This window comes from Rosa rugosa, chromosome 3 (assembly GCF_958449725.1).
Source record: "Rosa rugosa chromosome 3, drRosRugo1.1, whole genome shotgun sequence".
Classification (NCBI taxonomy): Eukaryota; Viridiplantae; Streptophyta; class Magnoliopsida; order Rosales; family Rosaceae; genus Rosa; species Rosa rugosa.
Window position 1 is genome coordinate 1,305,775 of NC_084822.1, and position 24,699 is coordinate 1,330,473.

The 24,699-nt window shown below is 42.8% G+C and overlaps 3 protein-coding genes across 5 annotated transcripts; all 3 read left to right on the forward strand.

Moving 5' to 3' along the window:
* Positions 1 to 1,272: 1,272 nt before the first annotated feature.
* LOC133735880 (uncharacterized) lies at positions 1,273 to 1,833 on the forward strand. The gene has a single exon (XM_062163316.1). It carries the CDS (start codon positions 1,273 to 1,275, stop codon positions 1,831 to 1,833), a length of 561 nt encoding a protein of 186 aa, XP_062019300.1.
* A 7,654-nt stretch (positions 1,834 to 9,487) lies between these two features.
* On the forward strand, positions 9,488 to 9,844 carry LOC133735883 (uncharacterized). The gene has a single exon (XM_062163333.1). The coding sequence runs from the start codon at positions 9,488 to 9,490 to the stop codon at positions 9,842 to 9,844; it is 357 nt and encodes a 118-aa protein (XP_062019317.1).
* A 9,701-nt stretch (positions 9,845 to 19,545) lies between these two features.
* LOC133735321 (disease resistance protein RUN1-like) lies at positions 19,546 to 24,659 on the forward strand. Of its 3 annotated transcripts, none has more exons than XM_062162741.1 (6): positions 19,546 to 20,013; positions 20,659 to 20,886; positions 21,118 to 21,301; positions 21,413 to 22,502; positions 22,612 to 22,890; positions 22,988 to 24,659. In XM_062162741.1, the coding sequence occupies exons 2-6, from the start codon at positions 20,808 to 20,810 to the stop codon at positions 24,503 to 24,505; spliced, it is 3,150 nt and encodes a 1,049-aa protein (XP_062018725.1). In that variant the 5' UTR covers positions 19,546 to 20,013; positions 20,659 to 20,807; the 3' UTR covers positions 24,506 to 24,659. The 3 variants fall into 3 exon arrangements, with proteins under 3 accessions (XP_062018725.1, XP_062018727.1, XP_062018724.1); XM_062162743.1 differs by having other exon boundaries at positions 19,547 to 20,013; positions 20,960 to 21,301; XM_062162740.1 differs by having other exon boundaries at positions 19,547 to 20,013; positions 20,659 to 21,301.
* Positions 24,660 to 24,699: the final 40 nt, after the last annotated feature.

Genomic DNA, 24,699 nt, shown 5'->3' on the forward strand with positions numbered 1-24,699 from the left:
CAAGGAAAGAGGGGTGGCAGACTAACCAAATGAAATCGAAATGTGCTGAAACTTTCCAGATCCATTCTAGACAGCCCAAGGATCATTTCTTATGAAGAGTGCCAGAGATGTTTTTGAGTGGAAGGCCTTCAAACAATCAGTCCAATCTTTTGCAGAAGCAAAACTGGAAAACTGGACCTGTAAGAGGTCCAGCAGCGTTTTCGGCCCAACCACTATACCAAAAATTCTGAAATTTTGCCAGGGTGATCTACACTCATAATGGAACATTTTTTATGAAGAGGTCATAGTGAAATTAGGAATGCTTGTTGGAGAAATAATTGAAGGAATAAAGGGGCAGAAACCAGCTCAATATTCACATGTTCATGTTTCCTACCCACATGAAGAAAGCTAGATGCTTTTCTTTTTTTCCTTGGATATATTTTTCAAGACAATCTCTTTAATAGATCATCATCACTTCCATGTTGTTGCACCTTCATGCCTTGCTTTCATTTCATCATTTCTCTATCTTTTCCATATTTTACAAATCACTTTCATATTCCACTTTCATTATTTTTCTTCCACTCATCATTTCACTCTTCTTTTTCTTCCCTATATAAACACCTTCTCTTCTCATTCTAAAACACACATTCACAACACAACAACAACATCTCTAAGATGATCTAAGTTCTCTCTAGAGCAAACCTCTCTAAGAGCAACTCCTCTCCCTCTCCTTCTCTTTCTCTTAGCGGTGATCACGCTCCTAGTCCTAGTCTTCTCAGAAGCCGACTTTCAGTGCCACCAAACCCTCTGTCAACGTGCTTCGGTCCAAGTCTCCTCGGGAGCCGACGGTAGTGCCGCGACCACAACGGTTACAGAACCAGCTAAGCAAGGGTAACGCCCTAGCAACCCAGCCAAGCTAAAGTCACGCTTTAGCAAGATCTCAACATTTCCCGGTGATGTCGCTCTGCTCGATCTACAATATTGAGTATCGATTGTGTTAACAAGAAGCTCAGCAAAAGTCCTCGCCACGAGGCAGAAAGAATCCTACGACGAGGTTGGTGCTCTCCTCGTCCACAATTGCTTGAAAGAAGTCAGGTCAAGGGACACCCCCGACGACCGCACCCGAACGGTGCTGGCACGCCCGCGCAGAAAAGAGACTGTTGACCAGCTGCAACAAAATTGGAGCCAAACAGTACCTACACCCAGGGCAAACACGGCCAAAATGTCTTGTTCTCAGAAAAGGTACACAACAAACTTGATTATGATTGGCGTTGCGCTGTGGTGATTAAACTCATGGGTAAACCAAATTCTATAAACACCTTTGACTTCATGCTTAAGGGTCTAAGAAGGAAGTGGCAGGTTAAGGGGGGCTGGCAATTAATTGATCTACCTAATGATTTCTTCATTGTTAAATTTAATCTGGAGGAGGATATGAACTATGTGCTTTGTAGTGGACCTTGGATTTTGGCGGGGCGGACCTTCATTGTCAGAAAATGGAGGCCAGATTTTGATCCAGTGAATGAGGTAATTGGAAAAATGGCATTATGGGTCAGAATTTGTGGATTTCCTGTGAAATATTTCAAGGACTACACTGTTGCTAATATTGGAAAAGTACTTGGAGATGTTGTTAAGGTTGATCAGGTCACTATTGGTCAAGCCCGAGGGAAATTTGCCAGAGTTTGTGTTGAAATTGACCTTAGCAAGCCTCTTAGGCGTTTTGTGGAAGTTGAGTCTGTAGCTTACAGTGTTATCTATGAGGGCATCTCACTGATTTGTTTCGAATGTGGTTGCTATGGCCATGCTAAAGATAAGTGCCCCACTATTGCTACTGATCCTCCTGTACCCACTTGTTAACGTTTGGATCCGTTGGGGATCTAATTAACGATAAGTAAAGAGAGGGAGAGAGAGAGAGCGACACAAGCGAAGTATAGTGGTTCGCCTCCGCATGAGCGGGAGACTACGTCCACTTGAAAGCTATACTAGTGTGTCGAGCCTTGCGGCCTAACAAGATTACAAGAGATGTAATGAATGTGGAATATTGTTTAAGTGGGAGGAGGCATTCCTTTTATAGGTGAATGAATGCTTCTCCTTTACATTTTCTTAGATGTGGGATATTAGAAATCACTATTCTAGTCTAGAAAACATGTTTGTGAAGGTAACTTTGCAAGGCCGGAAAGGTGGCTTCCCGACGACGGATTTGTGACTTCCGGATACCGTAGCGTAGCTTGAACATAGGGCTACACGATGCATGTCTCGGTTGGGCCTTGCCATGTCTCGTGGGTGTCCCAAAGTGGGTGTTAATTATGTTTGGTGATGTAGCAAATACTCCATATTGTTGGAGGTATGTACAAGTCCCCGAAGTCCCCAAGTAAGAGGAGCTTCTTGGTTGGGGAGTTATACACACGAAGTCACCAAGCATAAGTAACAGGGCGGTACGGAGCCCCTACAAGTCCCCGAACTCCGTAAGCAAGAAGGGACTCGTTAACCTGCACAACAAAGACAAAAAACAGGCATACGTAGAATGCTCGTTGCATTGGGCAACAAATGTGAGTTGCACCGATATGCGTTGGCATATATGAACGTATGGGGTGCGTGATACATGGTCGTGTGAGCATATGGATTGCATATGATAAATGTGTGACGCGCGCAAGGAGACGAACGAGGTCGATTTTGACCGGGTTACGCTCGTGAGGTGTAAGTTGCATGAGTGCGGCGAAGGTATGCATTTGTAACTCATGAACGATGACCGCGCGTATGGTTGTGTCTGTTTGGTTTTCGCTCGTATTGATGGAACTCGAAAAGAATTTGATTTGTCGCGGTCGGTAAACGACAAATGGTAGAAAAATTCAATGTTCCATTAACGTGTGGTGTGTCGAGTAGACAGGAGCGTAAAGCTCGAGGATTGCCGGGAAGGTATGAGCGGAAAGCTCGTGAGCGGGAAACTCGGGGTTGCCGGGAAGGCATGAGCGGGAAGCTCAAGGGTTGCCGGGGAGGCATGAGCGGGAAGCTCGTGAGCGGAAGCTCGGGGGTGCCGGGAAGGCATGAGCGGAGGCTCAAGGGTTGCCGGGGAGGCATGAGTGGAAAGCTCGTGAGCGGAAGCTCAAGGGTGCCGCAAAGGCATGAGCGGTAAGCTCGTGAGCGGAAGCTCGTGGTGCCTGGAAGGCGTGAGCGGAAGCTCAAGGGTTGCCGAGAAGGCATGAGCGGGAAGCTCAAGGGTTGCCGGGAAGGCATGAGTGGGAAGCTCGTGAGCGGAAGCTCAAGGGTGCCGAGAAGGCATGAGCGGTAAGCGCGGCGGTGCCGCTGAGGCACGAGCGCGAAAAAGCTCGGCGGTGCCGCTGAGGCACGAGCGCGAAAAAGCTCGGCGGTGCCGCTGAGGCACGAGAGCGAAAAGCGCGGCGGTGCCGCTGAGGCACGAGCGCGAAAAAGCTCGGCGGTGCCGCTGAGGCACGAGCGCGAAAAGCCCGGCGATGCCGCTGAGGCACGAGCGCGAAAGCTCGGCGGTGCCGCTGAGGCACGAGCGCGAAAGCCTGGCGGTGCCGCTGAGGCACGAGCGCGAAAAGCTCGGCGATGCCGCTGAGGCACGAGCGCGAAAGCTCGGCGGTGCCGCTGAGGCACGAGCGCGAAAGCCTGGCGGTGCCGCTGAGGCACGAGCCCGGAGCTCGGTGTTGCCATGAGGCTTTAACGGGTAGCTCGATGGTGACGCCCTGAGGCATGAGCGTGGCCGTGCTAATTATGCTGGACTGTATGTATAAGTCCCCGAAGTCCCCAGTCAAGGAGGGTGTTCTTGCGGGTTGATACCAAAGCGTAGCTTTGTGCCGTATATCAAGCATAATTAGTGCGAGTGCGTCGTCCATCTAGAATTGGTTGGAGCGAACGCTTTTGCCCTTTCGGGTGGGCCCCTGCTAGGCCCTGCGAGGAGTCCCCACTCCTGGCTATAGACCTCCGGATGGTCGGAAAATTGTTTGATGAGGGGAGCTGCGCGGAGCAGAGGGTGTTGGGTAGCGAGCCCAATCTTTGGTACCCAAGCGTCGGGGTTAACTGCCGGATCAATGGCTGCCGTAGGCTGTGTTAACTAGTCCCTTTGCTATTTCTCAGAGGAGAAACTTGACTGCAATGCCGCGTAGCGGTCATTGTCATTATGAGGCGTTGCCTTACCGCTTGGCGGTTGAATGAAAAATGATAAACACATAAAGTGAGTAATAATATTTTGTTTAAGTGTCGCATGTTTATTTAATTGAGTTGCAATTAAAAATAGAAGCATGACATATGTGTATAGCATGTACTTGTAATGTGGATGCTAATATCATTTTTGCATTTTTGTAGATATGCTAAAGGATCATTGAGATCGGTATGTGAAGCATGGCATATCTAGCATGTGAGGCCTAGAAAATGTTGCCAAATCTACGAAATGTTTTAGGCATGCTCAAAAGTTTTTGGAAGCATGTAAAAGCATGTCAAGTGTGATATATTGTAGTCATGCTTAGAAGTAGTAAAAGCATGTGATTGGCATGGCACTAGCTCAATTTTGAAAGAGCGTAAAAGATAAGATATAGTTACTTATCTTATGCCGATTTGGAGGCTAGCGGAGTTGGCCGAGCGTGACGGTCCATTGCTTGTGGCGGATAAAGTACTCCGATAATGTCTGTTAAGTCGTAGGTGCGGTTGAGTGCTCCATAGAAATAGTTGAATTTCCTTAAGACAAAATAGGTGATTAATATGTGGATTTATAAAATCGACACCAATAATTTGCATGTGTACTTTGCGAAAATATTAAACAAAGTGTATAAGCAAAATGAAACATGGCCGTGATGGCAGTGTTTACATGTAAATGTATAAGGCCCAAGTGACAAAAATCACCTTGGTATACGCATGCAACAGCCTATATATATGTGTACAAGTTCCTACCCACAAAAGCTTTTGTTGGCTTTTTAATTACCAAAAAACTGAATGTGCAGATGGCACGTTTTGTTTATATAGTTATGTAGTTTGTGTGCGTTGCACATGTATGACATAGTGGAAATGTTTAATGATTGTGCTTTTGACAATTGCCAAGGTGTGTCTGATATGTGCCTAACAGGATAGCCATGTACCAATGTATGGCAATATTATAAGCAATAGTCTTATAAGCATAGCTGCATACTGTGAATATAATTGGACATGCACTAGTCATGGTCTCATGTAGACATGAATTTATCAGAGTACTAGCATGTCAGATGGGCTTATAATATGTGTACATATATATGCATATGCATGTATATCATAAAGCTGCAGATTTTAAATGCATGGCATGTGCAAGAAACGTTCACATGTGTTGCATATAGTAAGTCACCAACTTTTGGAAGAAATGATAATATAATATATATGCTTGGTGAAGGACGTGTAGCAAGCAATGAGAGTATATTATATATATGCTTTAGATTATTCTAATAGGCATATGTATATGCTTTTGCTCTGCATCGAAAGAGAACTTATCTGCTGCCCAGTTTTTTTTTAGCAGAATAGAAGACTTTGAGCTGCATCTAAGCCACTGATCGATGTTGAGGTGATGAGCTGCACTAAGCAATCGAAATCATGAGGCCGCCAGTAAAAACCCAACAGCAAGGAGGGACTGCACGATTAAATGGGTGGCCAAAGTAGTTTTCTGGGTGATCGGAAAATTGAATGGCCGCCGGGAAACTTGAAACTCTGCCAGAGATCGAAGGTCTGGGAGGATTAAAGCTCCGTTGGTCGCTGGGAATGGAGCTCCGCCTGTCCAGATTTCGACGCCGACGAGGATGGAGCTTGGTGGTGCCGACGCGCTGCCGTGCTTGGAGGACAGAAATCCAGTGCTTCTGCTGACCTCCTTTGGCGGTGAGAGTTTGGTGCTGCTACTGGCCGAGTGCGGCGGTGCTGCTGAAAGAAGCTCAGAAGCCTAGCCTTTCCGCTGACGGAGATGAGCGGAAAAAGTGCCGCTGAGCGGAGGTTCTCGATGGTTGCCGCTGACGAAGCTTGGCGGAGGAGTTGTTCAGTGGAGTTGCTCAACAGCGGAGTTAGATCTCAGCGGAGCTTTTGCCGGCGGAGGTGGCTAGCGGAAGAAGCTCGGGATGTTGCCGCTGACGATGCCCAGCGGTAAATCTTGGTGGAAGCTGCCTAGCGGTGAAGCCCATTGTTGAGTTCCAGCGGTAAAGTCCAGCGGAGAATCTCAGCGAAGGCTGCTTACTTGCTCAGCGGGGAAGTTCGGCGGAGGTTGTCCGGCAGCGAATCTCGGCGGAGGTTTCCCGGCGGTGTGGAGCCTGGTGCTCGGCGGAGCTGGTTAGCGGGTTGCCCGGCGGAGCGGAGCATGGTGCTCGGCGGATTGAGACCATTGTTGGCATGCCGGCGTTTTGCCGCTGGTTGGTGTTGTCGTTGACGTTAGTGCTTGACATCATGTGTTAGCAACTTGATGGAGTGCCGCTGACGAAAGTTTGTGTCGGCGGTGGTGGCCAACGGAGGAAGCCAGCAAGTATGGCCAGCGGTAATGCTCGGCGGAGGTTTGCCGCTGATGATCATTGAAGTATGGCCATAGGTGCCCAGTTCGGCGGTGCACAGTCCGGCGGATACAGTGATGTTGTTTGCTAGCGGCGGAGGCTCAGTGCGGTGGAGAAAGCTGACCATGAGCTCGGCGGATGAATTGCTGGCGGAAGAACCTTGCTGGCGGAGGATGGAACGAAGAAGAAGGAGGGTGGCCAAAGGAGATCTCTGGGTGTCCAGAGAGAATTGGCACAAATTTTTTTTTTTTTTTTTTTTTGTGGTTGGCGTTGACCAACCATGTCAGCGTTGACCAAAATTTGACCAAGCCTTGATGGGCGTTGACCGACCCCGCCGGGCGTTGACCGAACACTGACGGGCCAAAGCTCGTGGTAGGTTATGAAGCCTTTGTGTGCCGGCTTCCCACAGACGGCGCCAAATGTTAACGTTTGGATCCGTTGGGGATCTAATTAACGATAAGTAAAGAGAGGGAGAGAGAGAGAGCGACACAAGCGAAGTATAGTGGTTCGCCTCCGCATGAGCGGGAGACTACGTCCACTTGAAAGCTATACTAGTGTGTCGAGCCTTGCGGCCTAACAAGATTACAAGAGATGTAATGAATGTGGAATGTTGTTTAAGTGGGAGGAGACATTCCTTTTATAGGTGAATGAATGCTTCTCCTTTACATTTTCTTAGATGTGGGATATTAGAAATCACTATTCTAGTCTAGAAAACATGTTTGTGAAGGTAACTTTGCAAGGCCGGAAAGGTGGCTTCCCGACGACGGATTTGTGACTTCCGGATACCGTAGCGTAGCTTGAACATAGGGCTACACGATGCATGTCTCGGTTGGGCCTTGCCATGTCTCGTGGGTGTCCCAAAGTGGGTGTTAATTATGCTTGGTGATGTAGCAAATACTCCATATTGTTGGAGGTATGTACACCACTCAACCTTCAAATCTCAATAGCAGCACTACTGGTCATGCTATGGACTCTGTTGGAAAGGATGACATGAGGACTGATTATGATGACACGGCGGATCAAGCTACTGTGATTAAGGAGGATATGGGTCCATGGATGCTGATGAACTATAGGAACAAAAAGAAAAGTAATGAGACTGGTGGGGTAAAGAAAAGTGCTACTAAGGGATCTAGGTTCACAGTTCTGCAAGATGATCCTGACACTGGTGGCATGGTACTGAACCTGAGATTATCTCGGACAATTTGACAAAAACATCACCTGTCCCTATTGTGAAACTATGGACCAGCTTCCAAGAGAAGAAGAAGAATTTGACTAAGGCCACCACTGGCAAAGTTGGCTTAGCTCCTGACCCCATTGATGCTGGAATTGGCGCATCTACTTCTGGAACGCTGAAAGCTACTAATCGAATCCCAATGAAAGATGTCTCCAATGTTGAGAGTAGCAGTGGCTCTAAATCTACCATGCAATACCAAAGGAAGCCTAAAGGTACTATTTCTTCTGTTACTAAACAACAACCTAATGTTTTCAAAAAGCTCTCCTTTGAAAATGTTGAGAATGTGTTTGGTAATGGAATTGCTGCAATTTTTGGTCATTGTCCCCCTGAGGAGAGTAACCTGCATGTTAGGGCTGATCTTGATATGAGCCAGGCTTCTGATTGCTTTGCGAAGAAGACCTTTGCTGACAATAACAAATTGACCATTGATGATGACCAGCCTTCCCAAGTGGGGGAAGGTATGGTTGATGCCTAGTTTGGGAAGTCTCCCTCCTCCCCTCTACAATTTTTATGGATCACAACCTATTCTGGAATGCTCATGGAGCTGGGAGTGAGAAGTTTAGGTCCTCAATTCAGGACCTTGTTAAAATGCACAATGTTGACTTACTAATTGTTAGTGAGCCTCGTATCCAATTCAAGGGAGCCAAGAAGTGTCTTCTTTCGATCTCTTGGTTTTACTGATTTCAAAGTAATGGAAGCTAATGGGTTTTCTGGTGGGCTTTGGCTTCTTTGGAATAAAAACAAATTCAATGTTGATTTTGTGGACTCGAACTTTCAGTCCATATCTGTGAAGATCTACACTACAAGAAATCTGGGCTTTTACCGCCTAAAATTTACGGCGTGCATATTATGCGCGCCGTAAAAGACTCATCTCTGTAGCCTTTTACGGCGTGTACTAAATGAGCGCCGTAAAAGACTCCTTTTCCTTAGTCCTTTATGGCGTGCTTTGAATGCACGCCGTAAAAGACTCCTCTCTGTTAGCCTTTTACTGCGTGCTCCAAATGAGCGCCGTAAAAGACACCTCTTGCTTAGTCTTTTTCTAGTTGGTCTTTCACGGCATGCTTTTAATACGTGCCAAAGCACGCCGTAAAAGACTTTTCTAGTTGGTCTTTCACGGCATGCGTTTAGAGTGTGCCGTAAATAAGTGCCCCACATATTTTGAGAACCCGCCTATTTATTTCGGCTAAAATTCTAATCTCCCACCCAATTGAATTTCGGCTAAAATTCTAATTTCGGCTAAAATTCTAATCTCCCAACCCGCCTAGTTGGTCTTTTCTAGTTGGTCTTTCACGGCATGCGTTTAGAGTGTGCCGTAAATAAGTGCCCCACATATTTTGAAAACCCGCCTATTTATTTCGGCTAAAGTGCGCCTTAAATAGGAATTTAGTCACTCTTTTACGGCGTGCAGGGGTATGCCGGAAATAGAAGGTCTTTTACGGCGTGCAACGTGGGCAGTAAATGACCTCAATAACACTTGTAGAACAACTTTTACTGCGCGTAAATTGTTCTTTTATGACGCATTTTTGCGTGCCGTAAAAGACAACATGTCTTTTACGGCGCGAGCGTTTACAGCGCGTTTTTGTGCGCCGTAAATAGGCTTTTACGGCACACATGGTGGGCCGTAAAAGACCATTTTTGGTGTAGTGTCTCCTGGGGTGGCTCTCAGAGTCGGTTACTTTTTGGGATCTATGTTAGTCCCTGTAATACCTCTAGAAGTGGCCTATGGAGTTATCTGGATAATTTATACAAGACTATCAATCTACCCTGGATGCTTGTGGGAGACTTTAATGAACTGCTTTCCTTCTCTGATAAGATTGGTGGCTCCAAGCACTACAGGTTTGGGGGCATGCAAGATTGGGTCTGTAGGAATGGATTGGTTGACATGGGTTACCAAGGTGCTGACTTCACATGGACAAACAATACTGTGAATGAGAGACTTGATAGATGCTTCTGCAACAGTGATTGGAGAATCCTTTTTGCTGATGCTTGTGTTGTTCATCTAGCTAGAATGAAGTCTGATCACTGCCCTATACTGGTCAAATTGTGCCCTGATGCTAGACGTGTAAGGAAAAACCCCCCATTTAGATTCCAAGCTATGTGGATGCAACATGACAACTATGTGTAGAAAGTGAGTTTCCTTATCATTCTCATTACAAGTATACAGATATATAGCAGCCTAATATCTGCTGTTACACAAAGAGAATAACTAGCAATTACAGCAAATCAGAAAACTGATATGCATTTACAACAAATATACAACTAATCAAAACTTATGCTAGATTGTAGCCACTGCATAAACTGATGCATAATCATAGGAACTATTTAATGGAGGAGATTCTGGGTATGATTGGATGAGGAGATTGATTCTCTCTAACAGCCCCCCTCAAACTTGGCGGTCCTGGACGGACAAGTTTGCCGGAAAAGAGAAGATGACGAGACTTGTGAAGTGGTTTAGTGAGTAAATCCGCCGGCTGGTCCTTGGATGGAATGAAACAAACTCGATGACTGCCACGAGCAACTTTTTCGCGAACATAGTGGTAATCCAGCTCAATGTGCTTGGTGCGTGCATGAAAAACAGGATTGGAAGCCATATAAGTGGCACTCAGATTATCACAATGTAACAAAATGGGGAACTGAATCCGGGCACCAAGCTCATATAGTAAATATCCCAACCAAGTTGTTTCGGCACTGGCATGGGCAAGAGAGCGATACTCGGACTCGGCACTAGAGCGAGCAATGGTAGGCTGCTTTTTAGAACACCAAGAGATGAGGTTAGAACCGAGGTACACAAGATAGCCAGATGTTAAGCGACGAGTAATGGGACAGCTGGCCCAATCAGCATCAGAGTAGGTAGAAAGAGTAACCGGTTGACGCTGTGGTGTGAACAGTAAACCATGATCAAGAGTGCCTTTGATGTTACGAAGGATGCGTTTGACAGCTACAAGATGAGACACACGTGGCTGGCTCATAAATTGTGAAATAGTGTTAACGGCAAAGGCAATATCAGGGCGTGTGATGGTGAGATATTGCAAGGACCCAACAAGTTCACGGAATGCGGTAGGGTTGTCAAGGACTATACTATCAATGGCATTGAGGTCAGACTTAGCGGACATAGGTGTACTCACAGGCTTACTGAGTAGGAGATCGTGCTTGGATAGAAGATCATGAGCATACTTGATTTGATTGATGTGCAGCCCATGAGAATGAGAAGTGACCTGTAAACCAAGGAAATAATGGAGAGGACCTAAATCCTTGATGTCAAAACCACGCCCAAGAGTATCAATAAAACTTTGCAGAAGCTGATCATTGCTACCCGTCACCACAATATCATCAACATAGAGTAGAAAATAAATTGTGTGAACCCCTTGACGATAAATGAACAAGGAGGAATCAACAATACTTTGAACGAAGCCAACAGAGAAAAGAAAGGTACTCATTCGATGAAACCAAGCACGGGGAGCTTGCTTAAGTCCGTAAAGGGCTTTGTTGAGCTTGCAGACATGAGAAGGCCGGGCCGGATCAATGAAACCTGGAGGTTGAACCATATAGACATTTTCATTGATAATGCCATGAAGAAAGGCATTCTTCACATCCAATTGGCGTAGGGACCAACCACGAGACACAGCAAGTGTAAGCACAGTACGAATAGTTGCAGGTTTAATTACAGGACTAAATGTTTCATCATAATCGATACTTTGCTGATGATGGAATCCCTTGGCTACTAGACGAGCCTTGTAGCGCTCGATCGATCCGTCGGACTTCCGCTTTACCCGAAACACCCACTTACAACCGACGGTATTCTGTGTTGGGGAGGAAGGCACCAGAGTCCATGTGTTATTCTTCAACAAGGCATTGATCTCCTCTGTCATTGCTGCACGCCATTCGGCTTTCTGAGATGCGTGAAAGTAGCATGTGGGTTCAATAGTCTCAAGAAAGGTGAGAAGAGCCAGAGGCGGAGGATACCGAACAGTGCCATCAGTGAGTTGTCTGAGTTGATGGGTTCCGTCGCGAAGTCGAGCAGTCATTGGATGAACTGGTGGAGGAGGAACGACTGGGACTGGATTGGAAGAGTCGGCGGCAGTGATGGCTGGGGCTACAACTGGAGGAGGTGCATCGACGGGGGATGCTGCAACTGGGGTAGGAGACATCGCCGGTGGTTGAGCGGAATCCGGTGCAGGAGGTTGGGATGATGTCGCCGGACGATGAGGACGACGCCGACTGTACTGGAGAACTGGTGCCGGGGGCGACTGAGGAGGAGAGGATGCAGGCGACAACCGAGGAGCACGGGACGCCGGCGGTGATTGAGGAGGAAGGGATGCCGGCGGCGACTGAGGAGGATCTTGGTCGGATGTCGGGCTGGAGAGGGGAGAACCGCGGAGGATGGAACTGCCGAAGTAGGTAGCGTGAGATCTACTAGGCCGGTGGCAGTTGGAAAGCCGCAAGTGACGACCGGAGTAGCTCTATTGGTGGGCGGCGAGGACGGCAGCTGGGTCGGTGATGAAGGACGCGGAAGCACGAGAGTTGTGGAGGGCGGATCTGATGCGAGAGAAACCGTGGGTGAATGTTGACCAGATTGTGGACTTGAGGTATTGGGCTGTGAACTTGGGCTGCTGGAAATTGAGGCTGTTGAGGTAGGAAGTGGACCTGCGCTGGTCAAAAGTTTGAATTCCAGCGGGCCAGGAAGTGGTACCTGCAAGTTTTTGTATGGAAAAGATGTTTCGTTAAATAACACATGCCTAGAAACATAAACATGACCAGTGGTGGGATCTAAACAACGGTAACCCTTATGTTGAGGACTGTAACCCAGAAACACACACTCTATACTACGACTCAAGAGTTTGTTGGAGACATAAGGACCAAGAAGAGGAAAACAGGAACAACCAAAGACTCGAAGAGAGGAATAAGGAGGATAACCATAGAGACGTGTATGAGGAGTATCCCAATTTAGAGTAGGAGTGGGAAGAAGGTTAATGAGATATACAGAGGTGAGAACAGCTTCAGCCCAAAGATTGTGAGGAGCACCCAAGGTGAGAAGGAGAGTGCGAGTCATAGTGGCAATATGTCGATGTTTTCTTTCAGCAAGCCCATTTTGTTGGGGAGTGTATGGGCAAGAAAATCGTTTTTGGATGCCTAAAGAGTCACAGAACTGGGAGAAGGCATTGTTGACATATTCTGTACCATTGTCACTTTGGAGGTATTGAACAGAACTGTGGAAAATATTTTGAATCATGGCAACTAATTTTTGAAAGTGAGTAAGGACCTCATTTTTCCGACGCATAGGATAAAGCCATGTATAACGAGAGTATTCATCTGTGAAAAGAACATAATATTTGAAACCAGTTACAGACAAGGTAGGGGACATCCAGACATCACTATGAATTATAGAAAATAAAGAAGAAGCAGAAACATTTTTGGATGGAAAAGGTAATTGATGGGACTTACTAAGTGCGCAAGTATTGCAAAAAGAATTAAAAGAAAGTGTGGAGCCAAGAGTAGACCCTAAACGAGCTAAAACAGAAGAGGAAGGATGACCCAAGCGATTGTGCCAAAGAGACGAGTGAACAGAGGAGAGTGCATGAGGAACTGTGTACTCAGGAGACAAGCGTAGCGGATAGAGACCATCTTTGCATGGGCCCTGAAACAACAAGCAACCAGTACGTAAACAATAGATTTGATAGAAATCTAGAGCAAATAGGAAGAAAACAAGATTGTCCTTGGTGAAAAGAGCAACAGAGAGAAGATTTTTACAAATTGACGGAATGCGAAAGACATTTTGTAGAGAGAAATTAGAAGAACCTAATGACAAGGGGAGGTTACCAGTATGGGAAACGGGCATTGAGTCCCCATTACCCATATATACACTATGAGGCCCTCCATAAGATTGTGGATTGTTGACAGGCATGGCTGTCATGTGGTGGGTTGCACCGGTGTCCGGGTACCAATTTGGATCAGCAGCATAGTGGACCCCTGCAAAATGGGGAGCAGTTCTTGGGCTGGATAACCTTTGGGGGCATTGAGAAGAAGTGGAAGCCCAGGTAGGAGAAGAGAACAGGTGATGCTGCATCGCGTACAAAGGCCAAATCGGGTCTGTTCTGGTCAGGAAAAGCCAAACAATTGCAGCCCAATGATGTCAGCGAGGCCTGGGACTGGGGACGGAAGTAATGCAGGCAATCTGAAGTCAGGAATATTGGAAAAGGAAGAAGGAGGATTGCTGCTGGGAAAATTGTTGTAAAGGAGAGATGCAAGAGGACAAGAGTGAAGAACAAGACGTGAGAAGAAGATTACACACAGGTAAGGAACCGAGACCTAGGCTGATACCATGTAGAAAGTGATTTTCCTTATCATTCTCATTACAAGTATACAGATATATAGCAGCCTAATATCTGCTGTTACACAAAGAGAATAACTAGCAATTACAGCAAATCAGAAAACTGATATGCATTTACAACAAATATACAACTAATCAAAACTGATGCTAGATTGTAGCCACTGCATAAACTGATGCATAATCATAGGAACTATTTAATGGAGGAGATTCTGGGTATGATTGGATGAGGAGATTGATTCTCTCTAACACTATGATGTGATGGTTGCTAGAACATGGAACTCGTGCTCTGGTGATCTTATCAACAAAACCACTACTCTGACTAATTCTCTTAATGATTGGAATAGGGAGGTGTTTGGCAATATCTTCAAACAAAAGTGGACTCTTTTAGCTAGAATCTGTGGTATCCAAAGGAGTTTGGGTAGAAAGGACAACCCCTTTCTGCAAGATCTGGAGAAAGAGCTGATTACCAAATATGAAAAGATTAGAGATGCTGAGGCTCTCTTTTGGAAGCAAAAATCAAGGGATAAATGGTTAAGTGAGGGTGACAGAAATACAAAATTTTTCCATCTAACTACTGTGGTGAGAAGAAGAAGAAACAAGATTGATGGTCTCTTTGATTCTAATGGTGTTTGGACAGATGATCCAGCTGCCATGAAGCAAATAGCTGTGGAGTTTTTCTCGACTCTGTTTTCTGCTGAGATTAGACAGGATCTTAGATTTCATATTCCTATTCTTTTCCTTGAAACTCATAATAATGATTTATTAATTGTTGATGGGCAGGCCTATCTTGGATTCTGAGGTGTATAATGCTCTTTTCAGAATTGGCAGGCTCAAAGCTCCTGGAGCTGATGGGTTTCCGGCACTCTTCCACCAGCAACATTGGCATCTTTGCTCCAATGAGATTATTAAGGTTGTGACTGATGCTTTTCAAACTGGTACAATTCCTCCTGGACTCAATCATACTCTCATTACCTTGGTGCCAAAAGTGTCAGCTCCTCAACATATGCATTTATTTAGGCCTATTAGCCTATGTTTCACTGTCTACAAGATAATTTCTAAAATTGTTGTTGATAGAATCAGACCTTTGCTTGGGAAATGGATTAGTCCAAATCAAGTGAGCTTTGTTCCTGATAGGCATATTTCTGATAACATCATGATCGCTCAGGAAATTCTGCACAAGTGTAAAAACTCTAAGGGTGCTAAAGGGTTTATGGCTTGGAAAGTTGATCTTTCCAAAGCTTATGATAAACTTAGTTAGAGCTTTATTGAGCAGGTTCTGTATGAAGTTAGAATCCCGGATAACCTTGTCAAGCTTATTATGAGTTGTGTTACAACTGCTAGCTATCAGATCATTGTCAATGGTGAGCTCTCGGATACTTTTATTGGTGGGAGAGGGATCAGACAAGGTGACCCTCTATCACCCTACTTGTTTGTGCTTTGCATGGAGAAATTATCCCATCTTATTAGATCTACTGTTGAAGTCAACCTATGGAAACCTATCCAATCCTCTCAGTCTGGACCCTATGTGTCACACCTTTTCTTTGCGGATGACCTAATTCTCTTCTCTGAAGCAAGTACTAAACAAGCCAAAGTGTTGAAGAGATGCATGGACCTTTTCTGTGGCTTATCTGGCCAATCAGTCAATTTTGAGAAATCTATGGTTTATTGTTCTCCTAACATTGATAATGCAGCTGCTTCTGCTATTAGTAAAATCTGTGGCTCTCCCCTAACTGATGACCTCGGGGTGTACCTTGGCATGCCTTTGATTCATGCAAGGATTAATAAAAACACCTATACTGGTATTGTTGATAAGGTCCAGTCTAGATTGGCTAGTTGGAAGAGTAAGACCTTGAATATGGCTGGTCAATTAACTCTCATTTAGTCTGTTAACTCTTCAATTCCTGTTTATGCTATGCAAACTGCAAAGCTTCCTGTTCAAACCTGTGACAAATTGGACAAGCTTAATAGGGATTTCCTTTGGGGAGACACTGAGTAGAAAAGGAAGATTCATCTCACAAACTAGGACATGGTGTGTAGGCCTAAGTGCTTTGGTGGTTTGGGAATAAAGAAGACAGCTGATATGAATAAGGCCATGCTTGCAAAAGCCAGCTGGAGAATTGTGCAGGATGATCAAGGTTTATGGAGCAAAGTCTATAAGAAAAAATATCTTCACTCTGCCTCCCTATTGCAGAACAATTATAAAAAGCCCTTGAATTGCTCTAGCACTTGGTCCAGTATAGTTTATGGTGCTGATCTCCTGCGAAAAGGTCTGAGGTAGAGAATTGGTGATGGGGCTGAGACAAAATTCTGGACAGATAAGTGGTCCCCATGTGGCATGCTTAAAAACCATGCTTTAAATCTTGATAGCATTGACTAAAAATCTACTGTCCAAAATTTTTGGATTGATAGGAATTGGAACTTGCCTATGTTACAAGCTAACCTTCCTGATGAGATTATTGACAAAATTATTGCTATCCCTATAGCTGGCTCCGAGTCTCCTGACCAAATTATCTGGGGTGGTACCTCATCAGGGATCTTCTCTGTTAATTCTGCTTATAAGATTCTTTGTGATGAACATGGATGCCAAAGTTATGGTTGGTTGAGGAATTGGTCCCTTCCTATTCCTCCTAAGCTCAAAATATTTCTCCGGTCTTTTGTCTCAAGCAAGCTGCTAACAAATGAACAGCGTTTTAAACGAAAGCTCACATCCAATCCTTCCTGCCAGTTCTGCATAAACACCAAGGAAACTATGTTACATCTCTTTCGAGACTGTCCCAAGGCTAAGTAGGTTTGGCATTCCTTTGCTATCCCTGCCAACATGCTAAATACTTTCAATTTAAATTGGGAAGACAGGATTTTTGCCAACCTGTTTCAAAAAGGCTATCACATGAATAACTTGAACTGGAATATTTTCTTCATCTTCTGCTGTTGGTTTATTTGGAAATGGAGGTGCAAGAGTGTTTTTGATGTGGAGTTCCGTTTTCCTTATAATCCCTCTGAAGTTATCTTTAACTATGCTGCTGATTGGGTTAAGGCTAATTCTAAGCCTAATACTCATTTGATTAGAAATGTTGAAATGCTTCCTTGGCTTAGACCTGCTACTGGAAACCACAAACTTAATGTTGATGGATCCAGAGCCAACAATGGTGCTATTGGAGCAGGTGGAGTTATAAGAGATGACACTGGGGCTTGGTGTGGTGGCTTTATGATTAATGTTGGTGCTGGTGAGGTCCTTCAAGCTGAGTCCTGGGGCCTCTATCATGGTCTGCAACTGGCGTTGAGCCTAATGATAGGAGCATAAAATGCGACATTTATAATATTAAAACCCTATAATTCGCTAAGTTATTTCCTTTAACTTGATCAATTTAACTTATTCGGTGTTTTATAGGTACATTGTCTTCGTGATGATACTTTAAGAGCTAAATGGAGTCTCAAAGTTCAGAAATGACTAAGGAAATAATGGAGAAGAGAAAGTGAGCTAGACGTTTTCCTACTCTGGTTAGGAGAAACCAAGCCAAGCAAGGAAGAAGGAGCGGCCGCCTGACCAAATGAACTCCAAATGAGCTGAAACTCTGTAGATCCATTCTAGACATCCTAAGAAACATTTTTTATGAAGAGTGGAAGAGCCAGATAGAAGTGGAAGGCCTTCAAACAATCAGTCCAATTTTCTGCAGAAGCAAAACTGGAAAACTGGATCTGTAAGGAGTCCAGCAGCGTTTCCGGCCCAACAATATGGAATTTAACTCTGAAATTTGACCAGGATGATCTACACTCATAGAGGAACATTTGTTATGAAGAAGTCACGAGCAAAATATGAAGTCTTGGTGGAGAAATAATTGAAGGAATAAAGGGGCAGAAACTGACCTAAAACCAGCTCAACATTCACATGTTCATGTTTCCTACCCACATAAAGAAAGCTAGATGCTTTTCTCTTTTTCCTTGGATATATTTTTCTACTCCAATCTCTTTAATAGATCATCATCACTTCCATGTTTCTGCACCTTCATGCTTTGCTTTCATTTTATCATTACTCCATCTTTTCCATATTTTACAAACCACTTTCATTATTTTTTCTTCCTCTCATCATTTCACTCTTCTTTTTCTTCCTATATAAACACCTTCTCCTCTCACTCTCAATCATCAATTCCTTCATCCATCTCATCTTCTTTGTCTCTCCATCTCCTCTCCATGCAATACATCAATTTCCAAGCCGCCATCCACCCTTGTGTCGTCCCTAGAAGATTGCTTGCCTTCAAGGATCTTCAAGTTCTTCGTCTCAAGACTTTATCATTCATCTTTCAAGGTGTATTATATCCTTTCTCTTGTTTTATTTGTTTGATTTTGTAAAACTATGAATTATAGTTAACATAACGTTAAGGGCAAAGTTTAAAGCCCGTTTATATGTTTTGAAATAAAGTTGTGATTTCTATATGTTGATTTATATGTTGCTTATGTGAGATTGCTTGATTGATTTTGGATTACAGAAAACTTTTGCATGTTTATGTTCTTTGGTGATCAACTTAGGATATATGCATGTAATTGGAGCTAGATTTAAGTAGTGAAGACTTTGGACAAAAGTCGAAATCAATTAAGGAGGATTGCAAATAGATGAACTTTTTCATACTAGGTTGTGCACTTTGGTTGACATCCTTTCTTTGTTCTTCATGCGTTGAATGTGTTCTTGATTAGCTAGCTTTCTAGACTATGATTGCATGTTCAATAGATTTAATTTAGGTGCTTTCACTTAGATTAAATATTGAAGGAAAGTAAAATATGGGAAATCGTTTGCTTATTAACGTTTCACAAGGTCAACTTATTTCTCATGACATAAATAATCAACTATAGGAGTTGTAATTGGATTTAATTCATATGGTTGTGGTTTTGATCTTTGTTCCTTGTGTTCCACCCTTGTAAATGTGTTTTTTACATTTTCTTTATTTTATTTAATTTTAATTCCGATTCTATAATCCTAAAACCCCATTTTTGTGTTTACTTGTATATATTTTTATTCTTTTTGTAAATAATACTTTATTATTTTAATTCTTTATTTGTTTACACAATTACAGGTGTACCCTCAATCCCCGGTTAGAACGATCCCTACTTATTCTATACTAACGATGACATTTTACAGGGTTAAATTGCGCGCTTACTTTTAGCGTGTCACCTAAAGGTTACTAAATTGAAAGTTGAATCTGACTCCTCTGTGCTCATCAATCTCATGCATAGTGACAATATTAATCTCCATCCCTTGGGAATGTTGATCATGAACTGTAGACAACTGATGCATGAGTTTGAGTTCATCCAGATTAAGCACATCAAGCGTGAGCGCAACATGGTTGCTGATCTCCTGGCTAAGAACAGTATCTTGCATGCCAAAGGAATCTGCATCCTGCATGACCCTCCTGCTTTGATCACTAAATGCCTTTTGGATGATATAATTGGGGTTCCCAGAGCTAGAGGCTTTAAGGCCAGGGGCGCTGGCTAGTTCCTTTCCTATTTTTCCTGTTCTTTTGTCTCTCTCATTGTTGTTAGACGATAAATAAGAGCTGATTTGATCCAGGATATCAAACCTTCGTACTCTTTTTCTTTCCAGGGTCTTGATTTTTAGTGTGGAATAACATTTCACACTCTATACACGCTGTCAGTCTGATGTGTGACAAAATTTCAAAACACATGTGGACAATTTGATCACATTATTTATTTAACTCATTTGAAACCTGTGGTCAATTTTTCCAACAAGTCTTCCCTAAAGATAGGTATAGTATCTATTTTAAGTCTCTTCCTGCTAGTCTTCCACACGATATGATAGATCTATTTCTCTCTCAAAAGTCAAGTCTCTCACCTCTTTGCTTCCATTCATTCTTGATCTTTTTTGTTACTGGAACGAATGAAATGAACATTGAATGATCAAAAACTGCTATATTTTAAGTCGATCCGATCCCAACTTCAAGTTCCCACGAAACCAGGTTAAGCTCTAACTGATTTCTATCCCAATTTTGTGTTTCTTTTTACAATTTTAATTTGCTTGCATATGTTGCAATGTTTCTGTTCTGTATTTCAAGATCAACTTTTATCGTTTTTGTTGTCTCTTTCTCTGATTAGTATACTGCAGTTGTGCTCATGATTTATTGTAAAAGAGGCATCAGTTCCTAATTGATCATAGGTTTATATTCAGAATTTCTTATGAAATTTTGGAACATACATGTATACTTCAATACTTGGCCACCCATTAGTTTTAATCATAAATTTTGGTTCTATGGAGATGTGTTATGGAATAGTATATGCATTTGCAGCTGCTGCTAATGTTTAACTGTTTTTCACTCTGTCGAGGGGTTTCAGTTAAAAATAAGAAAAGGAAAAAAAATTTAACTGTCTTTCAATGAATCATTCTGACACTGGCCAGTCGTGTCCTCAACTATATTTTCTTTCTAGTTTACAAGGAGCTAGTGTTTTGTGTTTGTGTTTTAGATATCCGTATAAGATAAAACAAGGGTATAAAAATCGACCCCAAAAAACCAAACCAGCTAATGTTTGTTGCTTCATAGTCAATTATACAACTCTTTTTTAGTTTATAGTGGATTGACTAGGAAATTATTCTACGTTTTATGCAGTGGGGAAGAGAAGAAACCAGGAAACACAAATACATGTTTTCCATGATAGTTAATTCCAAGCCTTGAAATAGCTAGTGTTGAAAGCTTCTGGGGTTACTCATATATATAGTCCTTGGATACCTACTCTTCTACGAGTAGGAATATCGGAAATGAGCATACAAAGAACCTCTACATATTTTCCCCCTTCATCTCCTCAGTGGAAATATGATGTCTTTTTGAGTTTTAGAGGTGAGGATACTCGAAAGTCTTTTACAGACCATTTATACACTGCATTAGATCATCAAGGCATCATAACTTTCAGGGATGATCCTCAACTTCAAAAAGGGGAAGCTATTTCTCCAACACTTTTTGCTGCAATTGAAGAATCAAGATTTGCTCTCATTGTTCTCTCACAACATTATGCATCGTCAACATGGTGCTTGGATGAACTTGTAAGAATTCTTGAATGTATGAAAGCAGGAGAAACTGTACTGCCAATTTTCTACGATGTTGATCCTTCTGATATACGAAAGCAAACAGGGAGTTTTGGAGAAGCCTTTGCTAATTATGAAGAAAGGTTTAGAGATGACAAAGAGAAAGTGCGAAGGTGGAGACATGCTTTAACAGAAGTGGCAAGTTTCTCTGGGTGGAATTCAAAGGAATGGTATGCATATACTCTTTTGTTTTTGTCTCTTCAAGTCCAATGCAGAGACATTTTCATTGACTAAATCTTCATATCAATAACCTGATAAGTTCAGGCTATTTTCTATTGTAGGTATGAATCAACGCTCATCAAAGATATTGTAGAAGTTATATGGACAAAATTGCAACCTACATCATTCAGTTATGCAGAAAATCTAGTTGGGATTTACTCAAGATTGCAGCAAGTCAATTTTCTTTTAGATGTAGGGGTGGAAGACGTCCGCTTCATTGGGATATGGGGAATGGGCGGGATTGGTAAGACAACTATGGTAAGAGCGGTGTATGAGAAAATCGCTCGTGAATTTGAATTTAGTTTCCTTCTTACCGATGTTAGAAACTCCTCCGAAAAAAGTGGTCTACTTAATTTACAAAAGCAACTTCTCTCTGGGATTTGGACAAAAAAGGTCGACATATCAGACCTTCATGAAGGAGCTACCATTATAAGGAGGTTGTTAGGTCACAAAAAAGTTCTTCTCATTCTTGATGATGTGAACCATTCAAGCCATTTAAAATATTTGGCAGGAAACCGAGATTGGTTTGGTTCAGGGAGTAGAGTTCTCATCACATCCAGAAATGAGCATTTGTTGATTGAACATGGAGTGGAGAGAAGATTGAAAGTTGAGGAATTTAATGATGAGGATTCTCTCCAGCTTTTCAGCTGGAAAGCATTCAAAAGAGGCCACCCTGAAGAAGATTTTCTTGATTTGTCAAAATCTGTTATGAGTTATGCTAAAGGCCTTCCTTTAGCTCTTGAAGTACTGGGTTCTTTTTTTCATGGAAGAGATCTAAGTGAATGGAAAAGTGGACTGAGAAAACTAGGAAGAGTTTGTAACTTGGAAATTTTCGACATACTTAAAACTAGTTATGATGATCTAGATTCTGAAGAGAAGAAAATATTCCTAGACATTGCATGTTTCTTTAATGGACAGGACAAAGATCGAGTAACAGAAGTATTAAACAGTTGCGATGTTTCTGCAATTATTGGAATAAAAGTCCTGATGGAAAGATCTCTCTTGACTGTTTCTCATGGAAGACTAAGGATGCACGATTTGCTCCAAAAAATGGGACGGGAAATTGTTCGCCGGGAATCTCCTAACGAGCCGAGCAGGTGCAGTAGGTTGTGGCTTCTTGAAGACATCAAACATATCTTGACCAATAATTCTGTAAGAGATTTAGTACAAGAGTAATTTAAATTCTTATTTGCTAATACATTATATGACAATTCAGTCTGCTAAATCTGCTTTTTATGATATGATAAAATTGGGTTAACAGGGAACTGAAGCAATAGAAGGCATATTTGTGGACTCAACCGAGTCAGAAGTAAATATGGACGTGAATCGAAAATCATTTTCAATGATGAACAAATTGAGATACCTGAAGATTAATAATGGGAATCTACCTAAGGGGCTTGAATATCTTCCCAATAGTTTACTGATTCTTGATTGGACGAGGTATCCATTAAAATCTCTGCCATCACATTTCAACCCTCAGAAGCTGCTCAAACTTAGCTTGTGTCATAGTTGTATTAAACATTTCAGGATAGGAACTGAGGTATACTATATCATTCTTTTATTGCTTTAAATAATTGTTTAATACTTTAATATATCATGAAAGCTAATATTTTCTATGCTTTTTACTTGACATGCAGCCTTTATACAATTTGAAAACCATTGATCTGAGTCACTCTCTCGATCTTGTCAGCACCCCAAACTTTAAAGGTATGCCATATCTCGAGATTCTGTGTCTTGAAGGTTGTATAAGATTGTATGAGGTTGACCCAACAATTGAAGTGCTTGAAAGACTTACTGTGCTGAACTTGAAAGATTGCAAACATCTTGTGTGTCTTCCAAGCAGTGTAGGTGGCTTAAAATCTCTCAAAGTTCTCAATCTTTCTGGTTGCTCAAAGCTTGACATCCTGCCAGATGAGCTGGGTCATGTTGCTTGTTTGGAGAAGCTTGATGTGAGTGGAAGTGGCATAAGAGAAGTGCCCTCCTTTATTGGTCTTTTGAAAAACCTCAAAGAATTATTTCTTGCTGGATTTAAAGCACAGTCACCTAAATCATGGAATATGATGTTCAATCCCTTTGAGTTATTGCGAAAAAGAAGTCACATTCCCACAAGATTGTCATTGCCTTGTTTATTTAGTTTGCATTCATTAGCCAGACTGGATCTAAGTGACTGCAATCTTTTTGACGAAGCAATCCCCAGTGATTTTGGATGTTTAGCCTCATTAAGAATTCTAAAGTTGAGCAAAAATCAATTCGTTAAACTGCCTGAGAGCATCGGCCAGCTCCCTAGACTTGAAAATCTTCAGTTGGATTTGTGTAGCAAGCTTCGGACATTACCAGAGCTTCCATCTCATGTATGGGTATCCGCTAGCGACTGCATTTCATTAGATACATTGGCCAATCAAAGAGGACAATGCAATTCGGTACGAGGAGGATATTTTGGTAACTGTTTCAAAATGGTGGAGAATGAAAGCTGTGGGAGTACAGCACTTTCGTTGCTAACACACTACCTTAAGTTTCAACGTTGTGGTTCTTCCGTACATTCATTTCATAAATCATTTGACCATAAAGGTTTTCATTTTGTTGCTCCTGGAAATGAAATACCCGAGTGGTACAATCACCAAAGTGTGGGGTCTTCGATAACTGTAGAGCTTCATCCTGGTTGGTTTACTAACAAGTGGATGGGATTCGCCGGCTGTGCCGTTTTTGGACTCATCAAACCACTCCCGCCTGGGGTTGAGTGGACTATTTGTTGCTTATTGACGGCCAATGGAGAATCCTGGGGTCAGTGTGGTCTGGGAAAGTGGGGTGAACCTATGTTGGATCACATTTGGTTATTCTTTATGCACCGTGATACAGAAGCCTCTACTTTTAAACATGAGTGGCAGGATATCTACTATCAGCTTGAATTTGCATTTAAATTCACCACGGCGGACATGAAGAAAGTGGAAGCTCCGCAAGTGAAGAAATGTGGAGTCCGTATGATATATGAGGAAGATGTGGAGGAGCTTTGGCAAACATTATTGAAGGAGAGCAATCCCAAGCGAGGCCTTCAACACAATGATGATGATGCAGCATCTAATAGTGCAAGTCAGGCTCATCCAAAAAGAATTAAACAACTCCTCCTTGATGGCGCAGGACCCAGTGGAAGCCCTTAGATTCATGACCACAAACACAGTTAATGCATTTTCTTTTGTGGAAGAAAAGAATTCTTGTGATCGAATGAACACATGCATCTTGTGTCCTTTAATTATGCCTGCTGGTGGATCGATGGAGCAGCAATATATAGTTCATCCCAAATTTTGAATGTCTCTTTTATTTTATTGCCATTTATATATTCGGAAAAACAAAT

Bases quoted from the DNA above. Each gene is read 5' to 3' on its own strand.
- LOC133735880 (XM_062163316.1), top strand. From the start codon at position 1,273: ATGGGTAAACCAAATTCTATAAACACCTTTGACTTCATGCTTAAGGGT.
- LOC133735321 (XM_062162740.1), top strand. From the start codon at position 20,808: ATGAGCATACAAAGAACCTCTACATATTTTCCCCCTTCATCTCCTCAG. The intron at 21,302-21,412 runs GTATGCATATAC...TTTCTATTGTAG, and splicing joins GGGTGGAATTCAAAGGAATG to GTATGAATCAACGCTCATCA. The intron at 22,891-22,987 runs GTATACTATATC...CTTGACATGCAG, and splicing joins ATTTCAGGATAGGAACTGAG to CCTTTATACAATTTGAAAAC.
- LOC133735883 (XM_062163333.1), top strand. From the start codon at position 9,488: ATGCTTGTGGGAGACTTTAATGAACTGCTTTCCTTCTCTGATAAGATT.